At 41.6% G+C, this 19,397-nt stretch overlaps 2 protein-coding genes across 5 annotated transcripts in view; one reads left to right on the forward strand and one right to left on the reverse strand.

The window, feature by feature from the left end:
* Positions 1-2,085: 2,085 nt before the first annotated feature.
* Positions 2,086-7,830, reverse strand: LOC139161578 (zinc finger protein 787-like). Its single transcript, XM_070740892.1, has 3 exons — positions 7,676-7,830; positions 4,737-4,843; positions 2,086-3,833 (listed from the first exon to the last, which is right to left on the reverse strand). Exons 2-3 carry the CDS (start codon positions 4,810-4,812, stop codon positions 3,007-3,009), a joined length of 903 nt encoding a protein of 300 aa, XP_070596993.1. The 5' UTR covers positions 4,813-4,843; positions 7,676-7,830; the 3' UTR covers positions 2,086-3,006.
* Positions 7,831-7,944: 114 nt separating this feature from the next.
* The window catches only part of ASB8 (ankyrin repeat and SOCS box containing 8), a 29,867-nt gene continuing 18,414 nt past the window's right edge, over positions 7,945-19,397 (forward strand). Inside the window, exon 1 of one of the 4 annotated variants that reach the window (XM_070740891.1) lies at positions 7,945-8,020. The gene's annotated coding sequence lies outside the window, so the exon portion shown is untranslated. The other 3 variants (XM_070740887.1, XM_070740890.1, XM_070740888.1) reach the window with 3 other exon arrangements.

A 19,397-nucleotide genomic window follows, 5' to 3' on the forward strand; every position in this document is an offset into this window, starting at 1 on the left:
GTAATCCAAGCTAGCCGGGTTCTTTTTTTAGAATTGAGTAAGATGGAATACCTTCCACAAATAAAATAAATAAATCCACAAATAACCTTCCACAAATAAATACCTCAACTAGCAGATGCTGTCAAAAATGGAACGCCACCCCACACTTACAAGCTTTCCTGGAATCTTGATTGGCCATTGTTAAAACAGGAATAAAGATACAGAGAGGCCAATCCAGGCCAGAGATCCAATGGATATTTAAAATAAGTACATCAACAACTCCATAAGCTGACTGAAGAACCTGCTGTCATTTATCCATCTCACAAGTTTTTTGCTAATACTCCCTAGGCCCAGGGTGGGCTGCTGCCTGGACGGGGGGGAGGGGGGCACACAATGGGGTAGCAAAAATGGAGTCCCACCCTGGAGACCCAATTTGCACTGAAAGATGTTGAAAGAAAACGTAGGGCATCCTGCATAAGCCACGCCCACAGTGTGGTAGTAAAAATTTTGGTAGCCCTTCACTGCCTAGGCCTTTTTGGGTTAATGTTTCTTCATCTCATTTTATTTATTAGGGTTTTTTTTTCTATTGTTCCTTTATTACTTTATAAATTCAAGGCAGTGAACATACATAATACTCTTTCCTCCTATTTTTTGGTAGAACAACCCCGTGAGATAGGATGAGCTGAGAGTGAGTGGCCCAAAGTCATTCAGCTGGTTTTCATACCTAAGGCAGAACTAGAATTTACAGGATAAACGGGCAATAGTGCCCTGTCACTTACTTAGCCAACCTGTATTAGGTGGAATGAACCAATCTGAAAGTATAAACTGTAGCTCATTCCCTGGTTATCTCCTATCTTACTTTCAGACTATTTCATCCTCCATTTTTTTTAAAAAAGCATTCCACTTTTGTCCAGAACTCTACACCTGAGGCACTCTACTGCCTCTCAAATCCTGACATGACGTTTCACTAAAGGTACACAAAATATTTAGAATACAAACAGTTTTAGCTCAAGATGGGTTATTTTTACTTTGGTGCATCTTTCCGAGCAGGATCCTGTGGTTTTGAACATTGGTTTTTAAGGACACCAGTTGTGATATTTCATCATTTCAAAAGGGAAACCATAGCTATTTTGTAATTTTCCTCTGAATTTGAGCAAGTTTGCAAAAAAAATGTTTCAAGGATGATAAGCAGGGGAATGATTGCTGTTTTCTTAAGAACATCCATTCTAAAAATAGCAATAGTACTTAAGACTTATATATCACCTCACAGTGTTTTACAGCCTTCTCTAAGCGGTTTACAAAGTCAGCATATTGTCCCCGACAATCTGGGTTCTCATTTTGCCAACCTCAGAAGGGTGGAAGGATGAATCAACCTTGAGCTGGTAAGAATCAAACGGCTAAATTGCTGGCAATCGGCAGTCAGCAGAATTAGCCTGCAATACTGTATTCTGATTGCAACACCACTGCTCTCACAACTTTATAAATTAGCACACACTCTTAATTTTATAAACTCACAGCTATAGGTAAAACCCTTTAATATCTTAATGCTGACAATTTTCCATCAAAGCTAAAATATATATTACGGTATTGAATTGCAATACTATAATACATATTTAAGCTTTGATGGAAATTGTCAGCAATTTATCACTAATTTTTAATATTTAGACTGTATTTTTTGGCTCAATATCAAACTGCCAAGCTCTAGAGACATGATCTCCTGAAGGAAACAAAAACACAAAGGCTTTAGGTTGGTTTAAATCACTGTAAACTTGGAAAGTATTAGGAAAACAGAGAGCTTATCACCATCCAATTATAGTATGTGGCAGTAAAACATCGTACTATTTACCAATAATAAAACATTCTTGCTCTCCAGAAAACATCCTTTAAAAAACCCAGATATTTTGTAATCCATATCTGTTTAATATGCCTACTTAATATAGTAGCTCCCATAATCATAATTTACTCCTATTCTGTGTGTCTCCACCTTTTCAGCAATGTAGATCTATTGTTTATTAAACGTTTGGTCCATATTCCATTTCTGACACATTGCCTAGTTTTCTACTGAAAAGATAACCATAAGGAAACTGAGAGTGAAAGCAACTGAGATTAGGGGATACAAAACACTTTATTGCACAAAATGGTCATCAACCCTCTGATCCCTCCACTCTTTATAGTGTCTGCACTTTCCCCCCACTTCACATACCTTTCCAAACCAAATAACTCAAAGGTAACTTCCTCATTCATTTTTTCCCCCTTTGAAGTCCCAATACATCTTAGATTGACTGAAGATCAGGTTTCACAAAAATTCGTATGGCTTCTAACTAAAAACTTTATTTACAGTAACAGCCGACCAGTTCTCAGATGGTCAGTGAGAACTACTGTTTGATCTTGCCTCAGAAGGCAGATTAAGATCAGAGTCCTGAGCTCCAAGTTGAATTTCCTGCCTCCTCCCCTTCTTGCTATTTCCTAGTTCAGTGATGGCGAACCTATGCCATGGGTGCCACAGGTGGCACACGAAGCCATATCCGCTGGCATGCGAGCCATTACCCTAGCTCAGCTCCATCGTGCATGTGTGTGCTTGCCAGTTGATTTTTGGCTCTCACAGTGGCTCTGGGAGGGTGTTTTTCGCTCCAAAGAGCCTCCGGGGGGTGGGGGAGGGCATTTATACTCTCCACTGGCTCCAGAGAAGCCTTTGGAGCCTGGGGAGGGCAAAACACGAGCATACTGAGCCCACCAGAAGTTGAGAAACAGGCCGTTTCTGGCCTCCAGGGGGCAGGGGAAGCTGTTTTTGCCCTCTCCAAGCATTGGATTAGAGGTGTGGGCACTCACGTATGCACGACAGTGTGCGCGCATGCTCTTTCGACACCCAAGGAAAAAAAGATTCGCCATCACTATCACACAGGGCCTTTGATCCAGGCAAGCGAGATCCAGAATGTAGAGCCACGCTGGACCCCAAACTCTCCTGTCTCCAGGCTACTAACACCTGGACATCCCTCAGAATTGACATCCCACCAGAGGGAGAATCCCTCAGCGCACAAATATCGGCTTGTGCACTCGCTTGTGGCGGAGAAGGGTCGTACTCTTGGTGAAACATTCCCCGCATTCCACACAGATGAAGGGCTCGGATGGGATGGCCCCGTGATGGGCCACGCGGTGGCGTTCCACTTCTGAAGGAGCCCGGAAGCGTTGTCCACATTCCGGGCATGGGTGGCCAATGGGGGAGTCCGTGTCGTGACGCAAACGCTGGTGCTTGATTAGGCCAGCGCCGTGTGCAAAGCCTCGGCCACATTCAGGACAACGGAACGGCCGGGCCCCTGTGTGGGTTCGCCGGTGCTTGGCCAAGTTCTTGCTTTGGGTGAAACTGCGCCCGCAGTCCCCGCACGTGTAAGGGCGCTCTCCGGTGTGGATGCGTTGGTGCTGGATCAGGTTGGAACTCCAGCTGAAGCTCTTGCCGCAGTCACGGCAGACGTAAGGCTTCTCGCCCGTGTGGGTGCGCCGGTGCTGCACCAAGTGTGAGTTCTGCGAGAAGCTCTTGCCGCAGTCGGTACAAGTGCTGGGACGCTCACCGGTGTGCGTGCGCTGATGCCGTAGCAGTTTCGACCAGTGGCTGAAACTCTTGCCACACTCGTTGCAAATAAAGGGGCGCTGCTTGCTGGATCGGGAGACAACACTGGTAGCTACAGCCATATCACCCTCACCGTAGTTGCCGGAGACTAACAGATTCCCCTGCCATTCTAGAGGAGAGGCTTCCTGTTGTGAACTTGCCCTCCAGGTGGGTTGTCTGTTCTGTATTGTGGATTGGATGGCCTCATGCTTGAAATCCTCTTCACTCTTGCACACCAGGCCTTTGTCAGCTGTTGGAGGGGAGAAACACTTTGTTCAGAAAGAGATCTCGGTTTTACAAAAAATAAAAGAACTCACTGCCGCACCAGGTTAGGAGTGGGGCATCTCTGGCCCTTCAGATTCTATTGGATAATTTGCTTTCATCTTGTCTAACCATGGTCTACACTGCTTGGGAGTTGACTGAAAGAGCAACACATGGACAATTAAAATATCCCCATCTCTGCTATGCACATTTTAAAAGTCTTTTTAAAATCACCTTTAAAAGATCAGGACAAAAACACATTATATAACTGAAATTTTGATTCAATTGAATTTAAAGGTAATTTGTTCAAGTAATATGATTATGACAGATGTCTATCAAAGTTATTTTGAAAGGAATCTCTGCACTTCTAAGAGGAAATAGACAGATTGCATTCACTGCACCCTCATTTAAAAAGCTGAACTAAGTGAATTCTGGATTGAAATCTTTATTCAAATCACAGAACTTGCATGGGATTTTAATCTAAGATTTATCTCTTTGGGTTGCCTTTAAAAAGGGAAAAATAGGAGAGAACTTTGTATCCCACTTAGAAACTTTCTTGGAGGAAAAATAGAATAAAGTATTTACAATTCAACATGGCTATACACCTGACGGCTCTGTTGGGTAGACCACACTATGAAATCAACAACACAGAAAGGCTAAAATTATTTGGCTGGAATAACAAAAATTAACAATAGGGCTGTGTCTCCGCTTCCTCCTCCTTACAGTTCAATAAATTTAGGGGACATCTACTTAAACTGCTTCTAAAGTTATCTGGATGTTATGGACTTAAAAAACATGCTTTACACCCCTCCACACACATACCTATTGCCTTGACAATAGAGTATATATCTACAGGTCATGTATCTTACTCTACAATGCTCCATTTTCTCACCTATGTAGACTCTCCTTAGGATTCCACCGTTATCTGAGCCATGGATCTCTGCAATGCCAGGATCTTCATGTGCCATCTCAAAAGGAGGATTTTCAAGCCAGAATGTATCTGAAAGATATGGGAGGGAGAAGATGAGAGGGACAGAGAGAGAATTAGCCACAAACACTTCCTCTCCTCTTTTTTACCATTTGGGTAAAAGCTAGTCACTATTGATTAAATTTATTATGTATATTTTGTGCTGCCTTGTTTCTGGGGTTCAAACTCAGTCTGGCACTATATTTGTTCAAGCCAAAATACATCCATTGTATTTATCCAAGCTGATTTACATCCTTGACCCACTGTATAGAGAACAGCTATTCTAGCATTTTAAACTTGATCTCCTTGATAACACTTACACCATAGATAGGCTAGTGAATAAACCAGTTAGCACCTGAATTATTGGGATGCTGTATAATTGGCTAAATTTTAATAATTGGCTTATGTCTTTTATGCCTTGGCAAATATGGGAACCAATTTAGCTTAATCTTATAGGCACCGCTGGCATTGATTTTGAAATCCTGGACCAATATGTGCAAAACAAATGCATGCTCTCATCACATCCTGCCATTATCTTGGTATCCCAAGGACTAGGGATATCGCAAGTATTAGGACCCCCAATAGCTATTTCTTTTCCAACTCAGGGATACTTGATCATAGGAAGCAATCAACCTTTGCCCACTACCCAGAGCAATATTATCCCTTCCAAATCTGTTATTCTGTCTCTTTTTCTGACCTAACCTCTGACTTCTTTTTCTTTTATGTACACTGAGAGCATTTGCACCAAGACAAATTCCTTGGCCAATAAAGAATTCTATTCTATCCTATTCTATTCTATCCCACAGAAGCTACGGCTTCCAAAATAATAAATTCATTAAGACTGAGGAGTGTTCTCATTTTAACTTCCATGTATGCTTAGTTTTTTGTTGTAAAACTACCGTATCTCAGCTTCTCTATACACAACTGGTTATGTGCAAACACCACCAGCTTTAACAGCTTCTTTCAGCATGATAATGAGAGAAAAAATACAGTATACTGTATTTATTTCCAAAAGACTGATTTCTCCAATGTAGTTGCTTATATTATTAATCATAACAAGACAAACATTGACCTCACATAGTAAACAATCTGGCTCCCACCTCTACAGAAGTGCTTCTAAATGTCAGCATTTGAAGACTTCTGCAGATTTGGCCAGGGAATGTTGCAAGTTGAAGTCCACCTTGTCTTAAAATTCCTGAGATTGAGAAACACTGCTCCACAGTATCTCTGAACTGAGAAAACATTTTTCATTTATCTGTGCAAAAGGCACAGAAGCTGTGCTAGAAAGGGGTGAGACGAGAGACAATAAACACAATCTGGATTCTCCTGGAAATCGTTTTGTTTTTAAGAACACCACCAAGTTCGCTGTTGCAATAAGCTTTGGTTTGCTCAGTTAAGAATGATAACCAAGCCAAACTTAGCTGGATTTAGACAAGTGTTGGGCCATAAAATATAATTTTTAAAAATCACAATGGTTGTGTTTGCCCAGGCCTTAAAACTACACTGCTCAACAAAATAAAGGGAGCACTTAAACAACACAATATAACTCCAAGTAAATCAAACTTCTGTGAAACCAAACTATCCACTTAGGAAACAACACTGACTGACAATCCATTTCACATGGTTGTACAGAACGAAGTATTCAGTGAGAATATTTCATTCATTCAGATCTAGGATGTGTTATTTGAGTGTTCTCTTCATTTTTTTGAGCAGTATACATTAATTTCACTATAGCTCAGGAAGCTATACTTTTTCTGTCAGTTTCGTATCTTTCCATCTCCATCCCCACTACCAGACCTCCTTCTCCTAGTAGTACACTGCTCGAAAGATTGCCCTGTGGAGACTTTAAGGATTCTTTCTCGCCTTCCTTACTCTAACTAACCCTAGCGATCCCCTAACTCGGTGGAGATGGGCTACGGGGCTGCGCTCCTGAGGCGCAACTTTTAAATGACAGCTTTCTCGGTTAACTCCGGGGTGGCCATCTTGCGAGCAAATAAGCCTCGTCGTTTGGGGCAGCGAGCTACTACAACCCCCGCCCGTAGCGCAAGGGGAAACGGTCGGGAGCGTTGCCTCTACACCACCGAGTGCCGAGCGTGGGGCTTCATCGTTGGAAAACCATGGCAGTTTTCACCCAGATGGAGGGAAAGAACGGAGAGGGGGGGTAGGGATAAGGAAAGTCTTCGTTCAAGCTTGGCAGCAGAAACGACCCGATCCCAACAAAATAATGCGAGAGTCCTGCGCGCTCGATCGGGCAGAGAGGTTGATCGGGAAGCAGCGGAGGGGGGTCATTGCAAAAATATGCAACCTTGTTCCAAATATTTACATACATACATACATACATACATACATACATACATACATACATACATACATACTGTACATACATACATACATACATACATACAAACAAACAAACAAAGTTTATTTGCTTTGTCAAGTACACACTGGAGGTATGTAAAGATATAATAATATTCATGTACTGTATATGGTACTAGTAACAAGAAAAAAAATAACAAAAACATTAGATATAGTAATATTCGTATACATGGTATTAGTAACAAGAAAAAAATAAGAAAAAACATTAGATATAATAATATTCATATACGTGGTATTAGTAGCAAGAAAAAAATAACAAAAACATTAGATATAATAATATTCATATACTGTACATGGTACTGTATTAGTAACAAAAAAAATAACAAAAACATTAGATATAATAATATTCATATACATGGTACTAGTAAAAAAAATAAAAGAAACCTTAGGATAGGAGACAGAAGGCACGCTGGTACACTAATGCATTAAAAAAAAACCACCCCACCCCTATTTATCCCACCCGTGCGGATCCTACGATTAAAACTCACTTTTTTGCCCGGGATGAAGGAACCCCAGTCACGTCCCCGGGGCGCCTAAGCACCTTGGGGAAGAATCCAAGCCACCGCAAAGCGAGTTCCACTAAAAGCCCAACTATCGGCTCTAGGGGCTGCTGGGAACAGGAAGGTCCCCGATTAATTTCACCCCCCTATTATTCCTCCTCCTCCTCCTCTCCGTTGTATTTCCTGGTGATCGCTAGGAAGCGAGAGGAACTAGGAGCTCTATGGTTGAAGGTTGAGCGCGTGCTGGTTTTGCGCGCTCTTTAAAGACGAGGGTCCAGCTCCCAAAGCTCCAGTTCGTGGTTATTTAGGGAGGAGGTCAAGAAAGGGTCGTGGGTGAGTTTCCGCTCTACTCAGGCTGGGTGCAAATCGCCTAAGCTGTGCCTGTGCATCCGAATTAGATTGGAAAGAGGATTATCTCGAAATTCCCGGATTGCAAATACGTAGCAAATACGTTGGTAGCAACTATTGGGATCCAATACGTTGGAAAACGCGGGTGTGCAAGGCTTGCAGGGATCCTTCACCCATGCGGGTGAAACCGGGGTTTTTTTTATGCGGGTGCGTCGTTGGGATAAACGGCGGGGAATGCAAGGAACGGCAGTCCGCTAGAAATAAAATACAGATAATAATAATTAATAATAATAATAATAATATAAAAGTAATAATAATAATTTATTAGATTTGTATGCCGCCCCTCTCCGAAGACTCGGGGTGGCTCACAACATAGCAATAATACAATACATTACAAATCTAATAATCTTCCTTCTCTGAACGCAACGGTCGTGTAAGCAGAAAGGGGGGGGGGGGAGAAAGAAAGGCCGAAGATAAAACTAGCTTGTTGCGCTTGCGGTTTTGCCTCTGCGTTATTCGGGCGCAGCTTCCTCTATTTAGCGTTTCATGTAACTTTCTGCCAACCCGCGTTCCTTCCAGATCAACCCTGGATTAAGCATTAACCTAAATAAAGCATCTGCTTAGGGAACCGAGAGTAATGGGGCATTATTGTGCTCTGGCTCTCCCCCCCCCCCCCAAGCTATCATGTTCCTACCTCTTTCATTGTCAAGCTTGACTTTTAGTTTTCAATTTTTTATTTTTAGGTTTGCATTTTCTCCTATACTCTAGCCACCTTAGTAGCAATGCTTTGAAAGTATTGAAATTTGGCAGCTTTTATTTTAGTTATTAAATAATCTGTTTCTGTTGCTTCTTGCTATTTGAGGTTAAATATATTTTTTAAACTTTATATACTGTAGTTCTGGGGTTCAACCTGGAAGAAAACTTGAGTTTTTAATCTCTTTAGATCACCTTTGGCATTTACTGAGACTTTTAATGTTTTGTCATTTAGCATTGAAAAGGGCCAAGGGCTCTGTTGTTGTGCTTAGGGCATCAATTGACCTTAACCTGGCTGTGTTCCAGATCCGGTAGAATTCCATTCCTGCACTTGCCCAGCTTGTCTGGGTACTGGAGTAGAAATGTGACACAATTCCCTAAAGCGGTGGAAAATTTGGATGTTTAACGTTTTGCATAACAAGTACTGTAGTCCTTGACTTACAACCACAGTTGAGCTCAAAATTCCCTTGCTAAGTGAGACAGTTAAGATAATTTTGCCTCATTTTATTACTCTTATTGCCATAGTTGTTAAGTGAATCACTGCAGGTAATTTAGTAACATACAGGTAGCCCTCCTACAACAGTTAATGACCATTCAAAGTTACAACGGCACTGAAAAAAGTGACTTATGAATATTTTTCACACTTATGACCATTGCAGCATCCCCATGGGTCACGTGATTTACATTTGCATGCTTGACAACTGACTCACATTTATGACGGTTGCAGTGCCCCGGATCATGTGATCACCTTTTGCAACCTTCTGACAAGCAAAGTCAATGGGAAGCTAGATTCACTTTAACAGCCAGGTTACTGCAGTGATTCACTTAACTATGTGACTAACAACGGTAGTGATTCATTTAACAGCTGTGGCAAACAAGGTCATAAAATGGGGCAAAATTTACTTAACTGTCTCACTTAGCAACAGAAATGTTGGGCTGAATTGTAATTGTAAGTCTAGCATTACTTCTATTGCAATTCATGAACAGAACACCTGTAACCGTTCTGTTGTTTTTTTAAATCTACATGGATCAGTTTTGATGAGGAGGGCCTACATTTGCCTGCCATTAGTATCCTGTTTACAGGAATGTGATGGCTCATTGGCTAAGACGCTGAGCTTGTCAATCAGAAAGCTCAGCAGTTCGGCTGTTCGAATCCCTAGTGCTGTGTAACGGAGTAAGCACCCGTTAGTTACCATAGCTTCTTCCAACCTAGCCTTTCAAAACCACATAAAAATGCAAGTAGAAAAATAGGGACCACCTTTGGTGGGAAGGTAACAGCATTCTGGGCACCTTTGGTGTTTAATCATGCTGGCCACATGACCACAGAGACATCTTCAAACAGGGCTGGCTCTTTGGCTTTGTAACAAAGATGAGCACCGCCCCCTAGAGTCAGGAAGGACTATCACATATGCGCAAGGAGAATACTTTATTTATTTATTTATTTATTTAGTCAAACAATTATAGGGTGATAATTTGTACAAATAAAACATTAGATAAGTAATGATAAAAAGTAACAAAAGAAGACAATAGGACAGGGACGGTAGGCACAGTGGTGCGCTTATGCACGCCCCTTACAGACCTCTTAGAAAGGGGGAGAGGCCAGTTGTAGATAGTCTAAGGTTAAAGGTTTTGGGGTTAGGAGTAGAAACCACAGAATCAGGTAGTGCATTCCAGGCGTTGATTACGCTGTTGCTGAAGTTGTGTTTTTTGCAGCCAAGTTTGGAGCTGTTGACATCTTGTTTAAATCGATTTTGTGCTCGTGTGTTGTTGTGGTTGAAGGTGAAGTAGTCGTTAACAGGACATTTTGGTATATGATTTTATGAACTATAATTAAGTCAGAACGGAGACGACGGAGTTGTAAGTTGTCTAAACCAAGAATTTCAAGTCTGGCGGAGTAAGGTATTTTGTTGTGAGAAGAGGAATGAAGGACTCTTCTTGTGAAATATTTCTGGACTCTCTCAATTGTGTTGATGTTGGATATGCAATGTGGGTTCCATACAGGCGAGCTAGGATTGGTCTGACAAATGTTTTGTAAGCTCTTGTTAGCAGTTCATAATTACTAGAGAAGAAGCTGCCAAGGATTTAGGATCTAGCATCCTGTCGAAATTAAATTCACAATCAGAGCCATGTTACAGTTAATGTCAGCTGCTGGGAAATAAATGATGTGAGTGAGCTAATATCTTTCAGAGTGATTATAGTGTTCATGAAAAGTATCCAGCCCATCATTGGAATTAAAGTTAGGTGGAACAAAATGGAACTTTTGTCTGACCTAGCAGGACATTGTTGTTACCTCAGTTCTAGTTTCCATTATATTGATCTTAAACTGTGCTCAATAGGGATGATGGGTGCATTAACACCTGAAGCACATATTTTCACCAGATTGGGACAGCCTGCTTCTGTCAGATATAAATCATTTGTAAGCTGCTGTTCTGACTTGCAGGTTTGCCAGATGTACGGTAATATTTCTGTCTCATAATGATTTATTCAGTTTGAACTGCTTTCACTTATTTGGCATCCTATTCATTTGTTTTAATTAAATCTCATGAATCTAAGCTGCTTCTTATGACATAAACATAGCTGGCAGTTAAGAGTTCTAAGGCAGTGATGTTACCTAAGGTAATTGGGTAATTGTTTGCAAACAACCATGCTCAGAGAGGATTTCACAGTGCTAAGAGTTGCTGACTGTCAGAAGAGGAATAAAAAGATGGCACTTCTTGCCACTTAATGGTTACTCCAATGAGAATGAATTGCAAAAGAAGCTAAGAAGAAGAAAAACTCTAGGTAATTTTCTTTTAATCCCTTATAGATTTCTAATGTACAGGATCTTCCTTGCATTTTTTTTATGGAGTGTCAATAAATCTTGTCATTTTCTGATCCCTTTTTCTGTTCCTTGTTCCAGCAAACAACAGCTTCCTCTCTATGCATGTAATGAAATGGGTTGAAATGTATGAAATCTTACATTATAATAAATTGCCGTTTTTAAGATGCCTTGGGATTTTTTCAACCTAAAAAGATAGGCAAATTTACTACTTGCAAGTAAAAAGAAAATACTCGATAACACTATTCCTTCCCCTGTTCATCTTATATGGCAGTTTTAAGATTTTCCATCAATGTTTCAATTTGCAGCAATTCTATTAGATATAAGAAGCATTGGAAAAAATATCGGGGTAATCTAACAATTGTCTAGAACAGTGTTTCCCAACCTTGGCAACTTGAAGATATCTGGACTTCAAATCCCAGAATTGCCCAGCAAGCATTCGCTGGCTGGGGAATTCTGGGAATTGAAGTCCAAACATCTCCAAGTTGCCAAGGTTGGGAAACACTGGTCTAGAAATTGCAATTTAGCTAAGCCATAAACTATAGACAAACCAAACATTTGGGTGGTTGTAACATGGGCAGATAATAAATTTTACAAAATATAGAAGTGGGGTAAGACAGACAGACAGACAAAATCAAATGACTGGGCTAAACCAAAATACTGAACTGGTTTAATGGATCTTAATTTGCTTGCTCAGTCTAACTCTAAAAACTAAGCCAGAAAGAAGTGCCACTTCTAAATGGGTGCTTCTTAAAATGTGATTCTAAAATCCCTGGGGGTTCTCCAACACACTCAATAATGTTGAAATCAACATTATTTGCCAGTCTATGTTGAAAAACAATACAGTATTAAATTCCGATGAAACAGTTGTGAGAAGCAGTTGTTAGTTGCAAAGCCGTGTCTGACCCATCGTGACCCCATGGACAAGGTTCCTCCAGGCCTTCCTGTCCTCTATCATCTTCTGCAGTCCATTAAGCTCACACCTTCTGCTTCAGTGATTCCATCCAGCCACCTCGTTCTCTGTTGTCCCCTTTTTCTTTTGCCCTCATTAGGTTTGCCAAAGTATTTTGAGTTTCATCTTCAGGATCTGGCCTTCTAAAAAGCAGTCAGGGTTGATCTCCTGTAGGACTGACCGGTTTGATCGCCTTGCAGTCCAAGGAATCTTATTATTATTATTATTTATTTATTTATTGGATTTGTATGCCGCCCCTCTCTGCAGACTTGGGGCGGCTAACAAAAATGATAAAAAACAACATGTAACAATCCCATTTAATAAAACAACTAAAAACCCTTATTATAAAAACCAAACATACACACAAACATACCATACATAACTTGTAATGGCCTAGGGGAAGGAATATCCTAACTCCCCCATGCCTGGCGACAAAGGTGGGTCTTGAGTAATTTGCGAAAGACAAGGAGGGTGGGGGCCATTCTAATCTCTAGGGGGAGTTGATTCCAGAGGGCCGGGGCCGCCACAGAGAAAGCTCTTCCCCTGGGGCCCGCCAAACGACATTGTGTGGTCGATGGGACCCGGAGAAGGCCAACTCTGTGGGAACTTATCGGCCGCTGGGATTTGTGCGGTAGAAGGCGGTTCCGGATGTATTCTGGCCCAATGCCATGTAGGGCTTTAAAGGTCATTACCAACACTTTGAATTGTGACCGGAAACCGATCGGCAGCCAGTGCAGGCTGCGGAGTGTTGCAGAAACATGGGCGAATCTAGGAAGCCCCACGATGGCTCTCGCGGCCGCATTCTGCACGATCTGAAGTTTCCGAACACTTTTCAAAGGTAGCCCCATGTAGAGAGCGTTGCAGTAATCGAACCTCGAGGTGATGAGGGCATGAGTGACTGAGCAATGACTCCCTGTCCAAATAGGGCCGCAACTGGTGCACCAGGCGAAGTTTCAAGTTTTATTGGATTTATATGCCGCCCCTCTCCGAAAACTCGGGGGGGCTAACAGCAATCATAAACAGTATACAATAATAATCCAATACTAAAAGCGAATTAAAAACCCCTTAATATACAAAACCAAACATACATACAAACATACCATGCATACAATTGTAACAGCCTAGGGGAGAAGAAATCTTAATACCCCCATGCCTGGCGGCAGAGGTGGGTTTTAAGTAGCTTACGAAAGGCAAGGAGGGTGGGGGCAATTCTAATCTCTGGGGGGAGTTGGTTCCAGAGGGCCGGGGCCGCCACAGAGAAGGCAAACGCCCTCTTCCCCAGCACCATAGTTCAAAGGCCTCAATCCTTTGGCACTCAGTCTTCATCATGGTTTAAATTTTCACAAAATACATTCCAATTGGGAAAACCATAGCTTTGACCAGACACACTTTTGTTGATAAGGTGATGTCTCTTCTTTTTAGTATCCTGTCTAGTGATGGATGAACCCAACGGTGTTCGGGTTCAGCAAGTTCGGACGAACTTTACGCAAAATTTGGCCGAACCTGAACCGAACCCGAATAGGGAATCCCTCCCACGAAGAGATTCCGGGGGCGGAGCTTTGACGTCACCGGCAGGTTGCTAAGGACGCCAAGGTGATCACTTCCTGGATTCCATGGAATCCAGGAAGTGATCACCTTGGCGTCCTTAGCAACCTGCCGGTTACGTCAAAGCTCCGAACGCCAAACACAACCCCGAACTTTGCCCAAAGTTTGAAAAAATTTCGGGTTCGTGTTCGGCATACCGAACACCGCAAAATTCGGTACGGACCTGAATTGTGCGGGTTCGGTTCGCCCATCACTAATCCTGTCTAGATTTGCCATAGCTTTCCTCCACATGAGCAAGTGTCTTTTAATTTCTTGGCTTTCAATTTCTCATCTCTGGTGATGTTGGAGCCCAGCAAAATAAAATCTGTCACTACCTCCATTTCTCCCACATCTATTTGCCAGGAATTGAGAAGGCAGGATGCCATGATCTTAGTTTTCTTAATGTTGAGTTTCAAGCCAAAAGCACCAAAAGCATCGATTTTTAATTTTATTACAGTAAATATAATACAGTACATGCAAACAAAAGCTCTTGGAATTCTTCCACATAACGCATACAAACGAAAATTTTTTTGGGGGGAGTCCGTAATTTCTAAAAGAAAGAGAAAGGAAAAAGTATTAAGAACATGGTTCTTGGGTAAGAACAACGAAAACCACCTCGAACTTCCCCGCGAATTAAGAAAACTTGGCAGAAGCACTCTCGAAGGGAGGATTGGAAGGCGGAGCGGCGAAGGGCGGGACGTGCGTGCCATTCGCTGAAGTGATTGGAAGATTGGTGAAAAGGGCCAGCTTTCGCTTTAGACGGGAGAGTAGAGTCGGGAGGGGTGGGTGGGTGGAAAGAGATGGAGTGGAGCGACAACTTGGCGTGGGGGTGGTTCGGGAACTCGGTCGCTCTAGCTGTCCATTGTCCGTGATTTCCGGTCGCTGAGCGTCCAACTTCCGAGCAGCCGAGGGCGCGCGGTCACGTCGGCGCCAAGTCAGTAAGTTGCGGGCGGGGGGTTGACGTGGTGGGTGGGGCTGTTTTGCGCCCTCCGTTTGCTCGACGGAAGGAAACCGACCGGGCGATAGGTGAGGCCGATCGGGTGAAGGGGGCGGAGGGAGAGCGGGGGTCAGTCTCTTCTTTGCGGGGATTGAAGAGGGGGGGCAACTCCCGGCAGCGCTCCCGAGGTAGTCTCCCTCCACTCTGACCAAGCTCCCTCCTCACGTGCTGGATTACAGGTTTGTTTTGTTTTTATCTCCAGCCATTCTGGCAGGGAGTAATCTGACTCGTCTTCCTCGGATTGGGAGGATCCCTCTGGATCACGATTCCCCCCCCCCCCCAAGGCGTAATCTTGTTTCTTGTCTCCTTTGAGCCAAATGGTGGCAATAGAATAGAATTCTTTATTGGCCAAGTTTGATTGGACACACAAGGAATTTGTCTTTGCTGCAACCACAGCAGGTGCATATGCTGTCAGTGTATGTAAAAGGAAATAAACGTTCCTACATGTAGTTGTAATTTGGATTCCTGTCCTCTGTGTCAGTAAGGGTGTGTGTGTGTGTGTGTGTGTGTGTGTGTGTGTATTTATGTGTGTGTATATATGTAAATATGTATGTATGTATGTATGTATGTATGTTTTTTTATGTCGGATCACCCTGGTATATTGAAGGAACGTCACAGCTCCTCTACACAGCTGGAAGGGATCAGGTCTGATAGCTCAACTGCTAATTCTCTGCCTTACAAGGCAGAGTCCACCAGATCAAATCCCAGTAAGGAAGGGTGTGGCTAGCTGATGAGGCCAGAACAAGGCCGAAATGGGACCATCCTAGTCTCCCTTAATTTTAAAATTCCAGCTGTTCCTGATCTATATTGTGGGTACAAGGGAGGAGTTCATTCCTTCTGTAAAATGTAAAAGGCTGTGCTTTGTTGTATTCTTTGGCAATAACACTGTAGGTGGAGAAGCCTTTTAGTGTTTGGTAACGAGAAACCGAGAGTCTGACAAAGAATGTTTCAGACTAATGTATTTTAAGATAACTTTTAATGGTTCTTTTTTTTACTGGAAGTACACTGGCCCACATTAAAAATGAAATTATGTTGCCCGCTCTCAAAAGAAAGTAGATATCTACCCAAAAAGATATGTTACACAGATATACACATGCTAATGCATTTTGTTAATCTGAAAATAATAATAGCTTTATTGGCTAAGTGTGATTGGACACACAAAGAATTTGTTTTTGGTGCATATGCTCTCAGTATACATAAAAGAAAAGATACATTGTCAAGAATCATGAGGCACAGCACTTAATGATTGTCATAGGGTACAAATAAGCAATCGGGAAATCCATAAAATTTAGGAAGCTAACATAGACACAACGGACATCCTTTTTCAAATCAAGTGCCAACAATGTGACATTTTGAAAAGACTGAAAGAACCCTCTATAGTACAGCCTACATATTGCAGGGACTGCAGCCAAATATTAGCTGTATCTTTTCCAAGAAAATTCCTAGGCGATCTTATCTGCTTTGTTTAGAACATGCTAAAGCTATTGTCCACTATCTTAAAATTGTTAGTCTGAAAAGCTGCTCCCAGAATTTTGATTAATTAGTTATGACTGCTTTCTGGGGTGGTCCCCCCCCCCAACTTTTTAATCTAGCCTGTAACCCTGGGATTTCCTTGTGGTCTCTCATCCAAATAATAGGTGTGATGTTGGTAAGTTTATTTGCTAGATGCTGCTAGCTTGCTTCAGAACTGGAAAGAACTACTATCCCAATTCCTTTGTCTGTCACAGAAGGTTACTAAGGTTCTTCTTAAATGAGAACTGCCATTATTTTACAAAATGATGATGTTAAATCAAACTGCACCTGGAAAGTTCATTAACTTGGAGGTAAGGCACATGTTCCGAATATCTTCCTTAAATTAGAAGTTAACTGCAATGTTTGCTTACTGGCTACTTGGCTGGGAATGTCACATGTTGTATTCAAAACACTGAGGCCTACCTTTTTTAAAAAAGAAAGTTCTACTTGACTTTTATTTTTTGGGAGGTGAGCTGATTCTGATAGACCAGCAGAACCCACAAATCATCTTGTTCTAAGGTTACTCAGCTAAAATGCAAAAAGGACAGTGAGTTTAGTAGTCCGTATATTATGTAGTAGACCATATGTTTAGTAGACTGTATGTTATGTAATGACCTGTGATGTCTGTATATTGAGACAGAATAAATATTTTTCCTTAAGAGTACCTTGGAGCCATTTTGTTGATGCGTGTAGGAATACTTAGCCATTCTGGAGATGGTCCAGATTTTTTCTTGTTTATTAATTTCTCGTGAGCTTGCTAATGGTTGTCTTGCAGTAGCAAATTCTGTTTCAGCTCATTCCTAATTGGAGGCAATGAAAATCTCCTGATTGTGTTTACCAGGCATATGCATTAATACTTTTCCCCTCCCCCTATCTTGTTTATCATATTGTATTATCTTTGTTATTCCATTCTTTGTTATGGTTTCATGCAGGATAAAAACAAAATGTTCTTTTCTGACATTATTGCAATGACCTGGGTGGCAGCATCCAACTGAATTTAAAGATGGTCTGGTGCTACCAAATGTTTCACCCAGTTCTTTGCAGCATAAAAAAGGGGGTAAGGGGGGGGACAGAGATATGATGGCTGCATTGCAATGATTATAATTATATAGCCTCAAGGCTTGTTTATGTACAAACTGTCAAACTGTTGTGAACATAATTTGTAGCTCACGTTTCCAAATAGAAGAATGAAATTGTTAATTTGCTTGCTTTATTATAAGGAGTTTTCTTTAATATATGTGGCTATAAGCATACTTTTTGTGTTTATTTTGTCATGTTTGTGTAGTATTTTTTGGAGGTGGTGACCCTTTGAGAGCTGTATGCAACAAAATTTCATTTTAATGTATGCTGATTGCTATAGATTCAAAGTGACAATAAAGTTATTCTACGTTATTCTAAATCTTTAAAATATGGAACTTAAAAAAATATTTAAAATGTGGAATGGAATCAGAAGTAGAGTATGCTTTAAAATGTGGTCAAAGTAGTAACTGCAACTAAGGGAATACTTGCATTTTAAGATGTGCTTGAGTCCAAATTCCAAAAATTATGAATAGAAACAAGAAGTTTGAAATGTAAATGTCAGTCATAGAATATAAATAGTCTGTGTGAAACATCATTTTTAAAAAAAGGAACAAATAATCTAAATCGGAGTCACCAACCTTTCGAACCTCAGGGATCACTAAATTCATAATTTTAATTCCCACAGACCACTAATATGTTCTGCCTAATGACTGACTGGGTGGGCGTGGCTAGGTGATCATGTGTTTGGGTGGGCGTGGCCAACTCCTCACCTCCCCGCCAGGACTCCTCAGGGCCCCAATAGGAAGCAGTTGTTAGAGCTAAGCAGCCACCACGAGAAAGAGTTTGCAATACAGCTCAGTTCAAAATGGATCTGACCAAGAAGGAGGCTCAGCAGAAGCACCTCACTGAGGACTACGAGCATAGGCTTTCCAAGCAGAGGGAAGACTTTGGAAGTGCAAGGCCAGGTATTGGCGCCTGGAGGCTCAGCGGGCTGAGATGGTCAGCCAGTTTCAGGCCATGATGTACTCCCACTGATGATGGTCCTCCAGCTCTTTGCCACCAGCAGCGTTTCCTCCAGCCTTCGTCCAAAGCCCCATATCAGGAGACCAAAGCAGACCTCAAGTCAGAATTTCTGCCCCCCCTCTAAGTCACACAAAAAGACCATGAAGGGGGAGACTTCTATGCAGCAACACCAAATGTTCACTGCATGTATCTGGCCATAGTTTGAGGACCCCTGATTTAATGCAATATTAAAAATGCAAATAATTTTTCTCCGGACCACCATAATTTTCTCACGGACCACCAGTTGGTTACCCGTGATCTAAATCACCCTTTTCCAAACTTTTCCCAGATCTGTTGATCATGCTGGCTAAAAAGTCTAGAATTTTAAATCCAAAATATTTATTATAACATTTTGTTTAAAAAAGCTTAAAATACCAATTGATTCCTGGTGATTATATGAATACAAACATGGTATTTTGGTACAGAATAGTTATGGTTTGTCGGCATCTTTTTTGGGATATTTTGCAACCTTGTGGCCTAGTTTACAAACTTGATATTCCATAATGATGTCCTGTCCTACTAGCCTTCAAAGCAGAGTGTTTCCAGAGATTTACAACAGGTAAAAAATTACACATTTTAGCCTATAGTAGTAATTAAAATGCAATTATATTAACAATGAAAACATAGAAAGTAAACATGCATTTAAATATTGTATATGGTAAAC

Source organism: Erythrolamprus reginae, chromosome 2 (assembly GCF_031021105.1).
Source record: "Erythrolamprus reginae isolate rEryReg1 chromosome 2, rEryReg1.hap1, whole genome shotgun sequence".
Classification (NCBI taxonomy): Eukaryota; Metazoa; Chordata; class Lepidosauria; order Squamata; family Dipsadidae; genus Erythrolamprus; species Erythrolamprus reginae.

What these genes read in the sequence shown, in the direction of transcription:
- LOC139161578 (XM_070740892.1), bottom strand. Translation starts at nt 4,812, where the DNA reads ATGGCACATGAAGATCCTGGCATTGCAGAGATCCATGGCTCAGATAAC. An exon ending in CCTAAGGAGAGTCTACATAG is followed by an intron (nt 3,834 to 4,736) that starts GTGAGAAAATGG and finishes CCCCTCCAACAG; the next exon opens with CTGACAAAGGCCTGGTGTGC.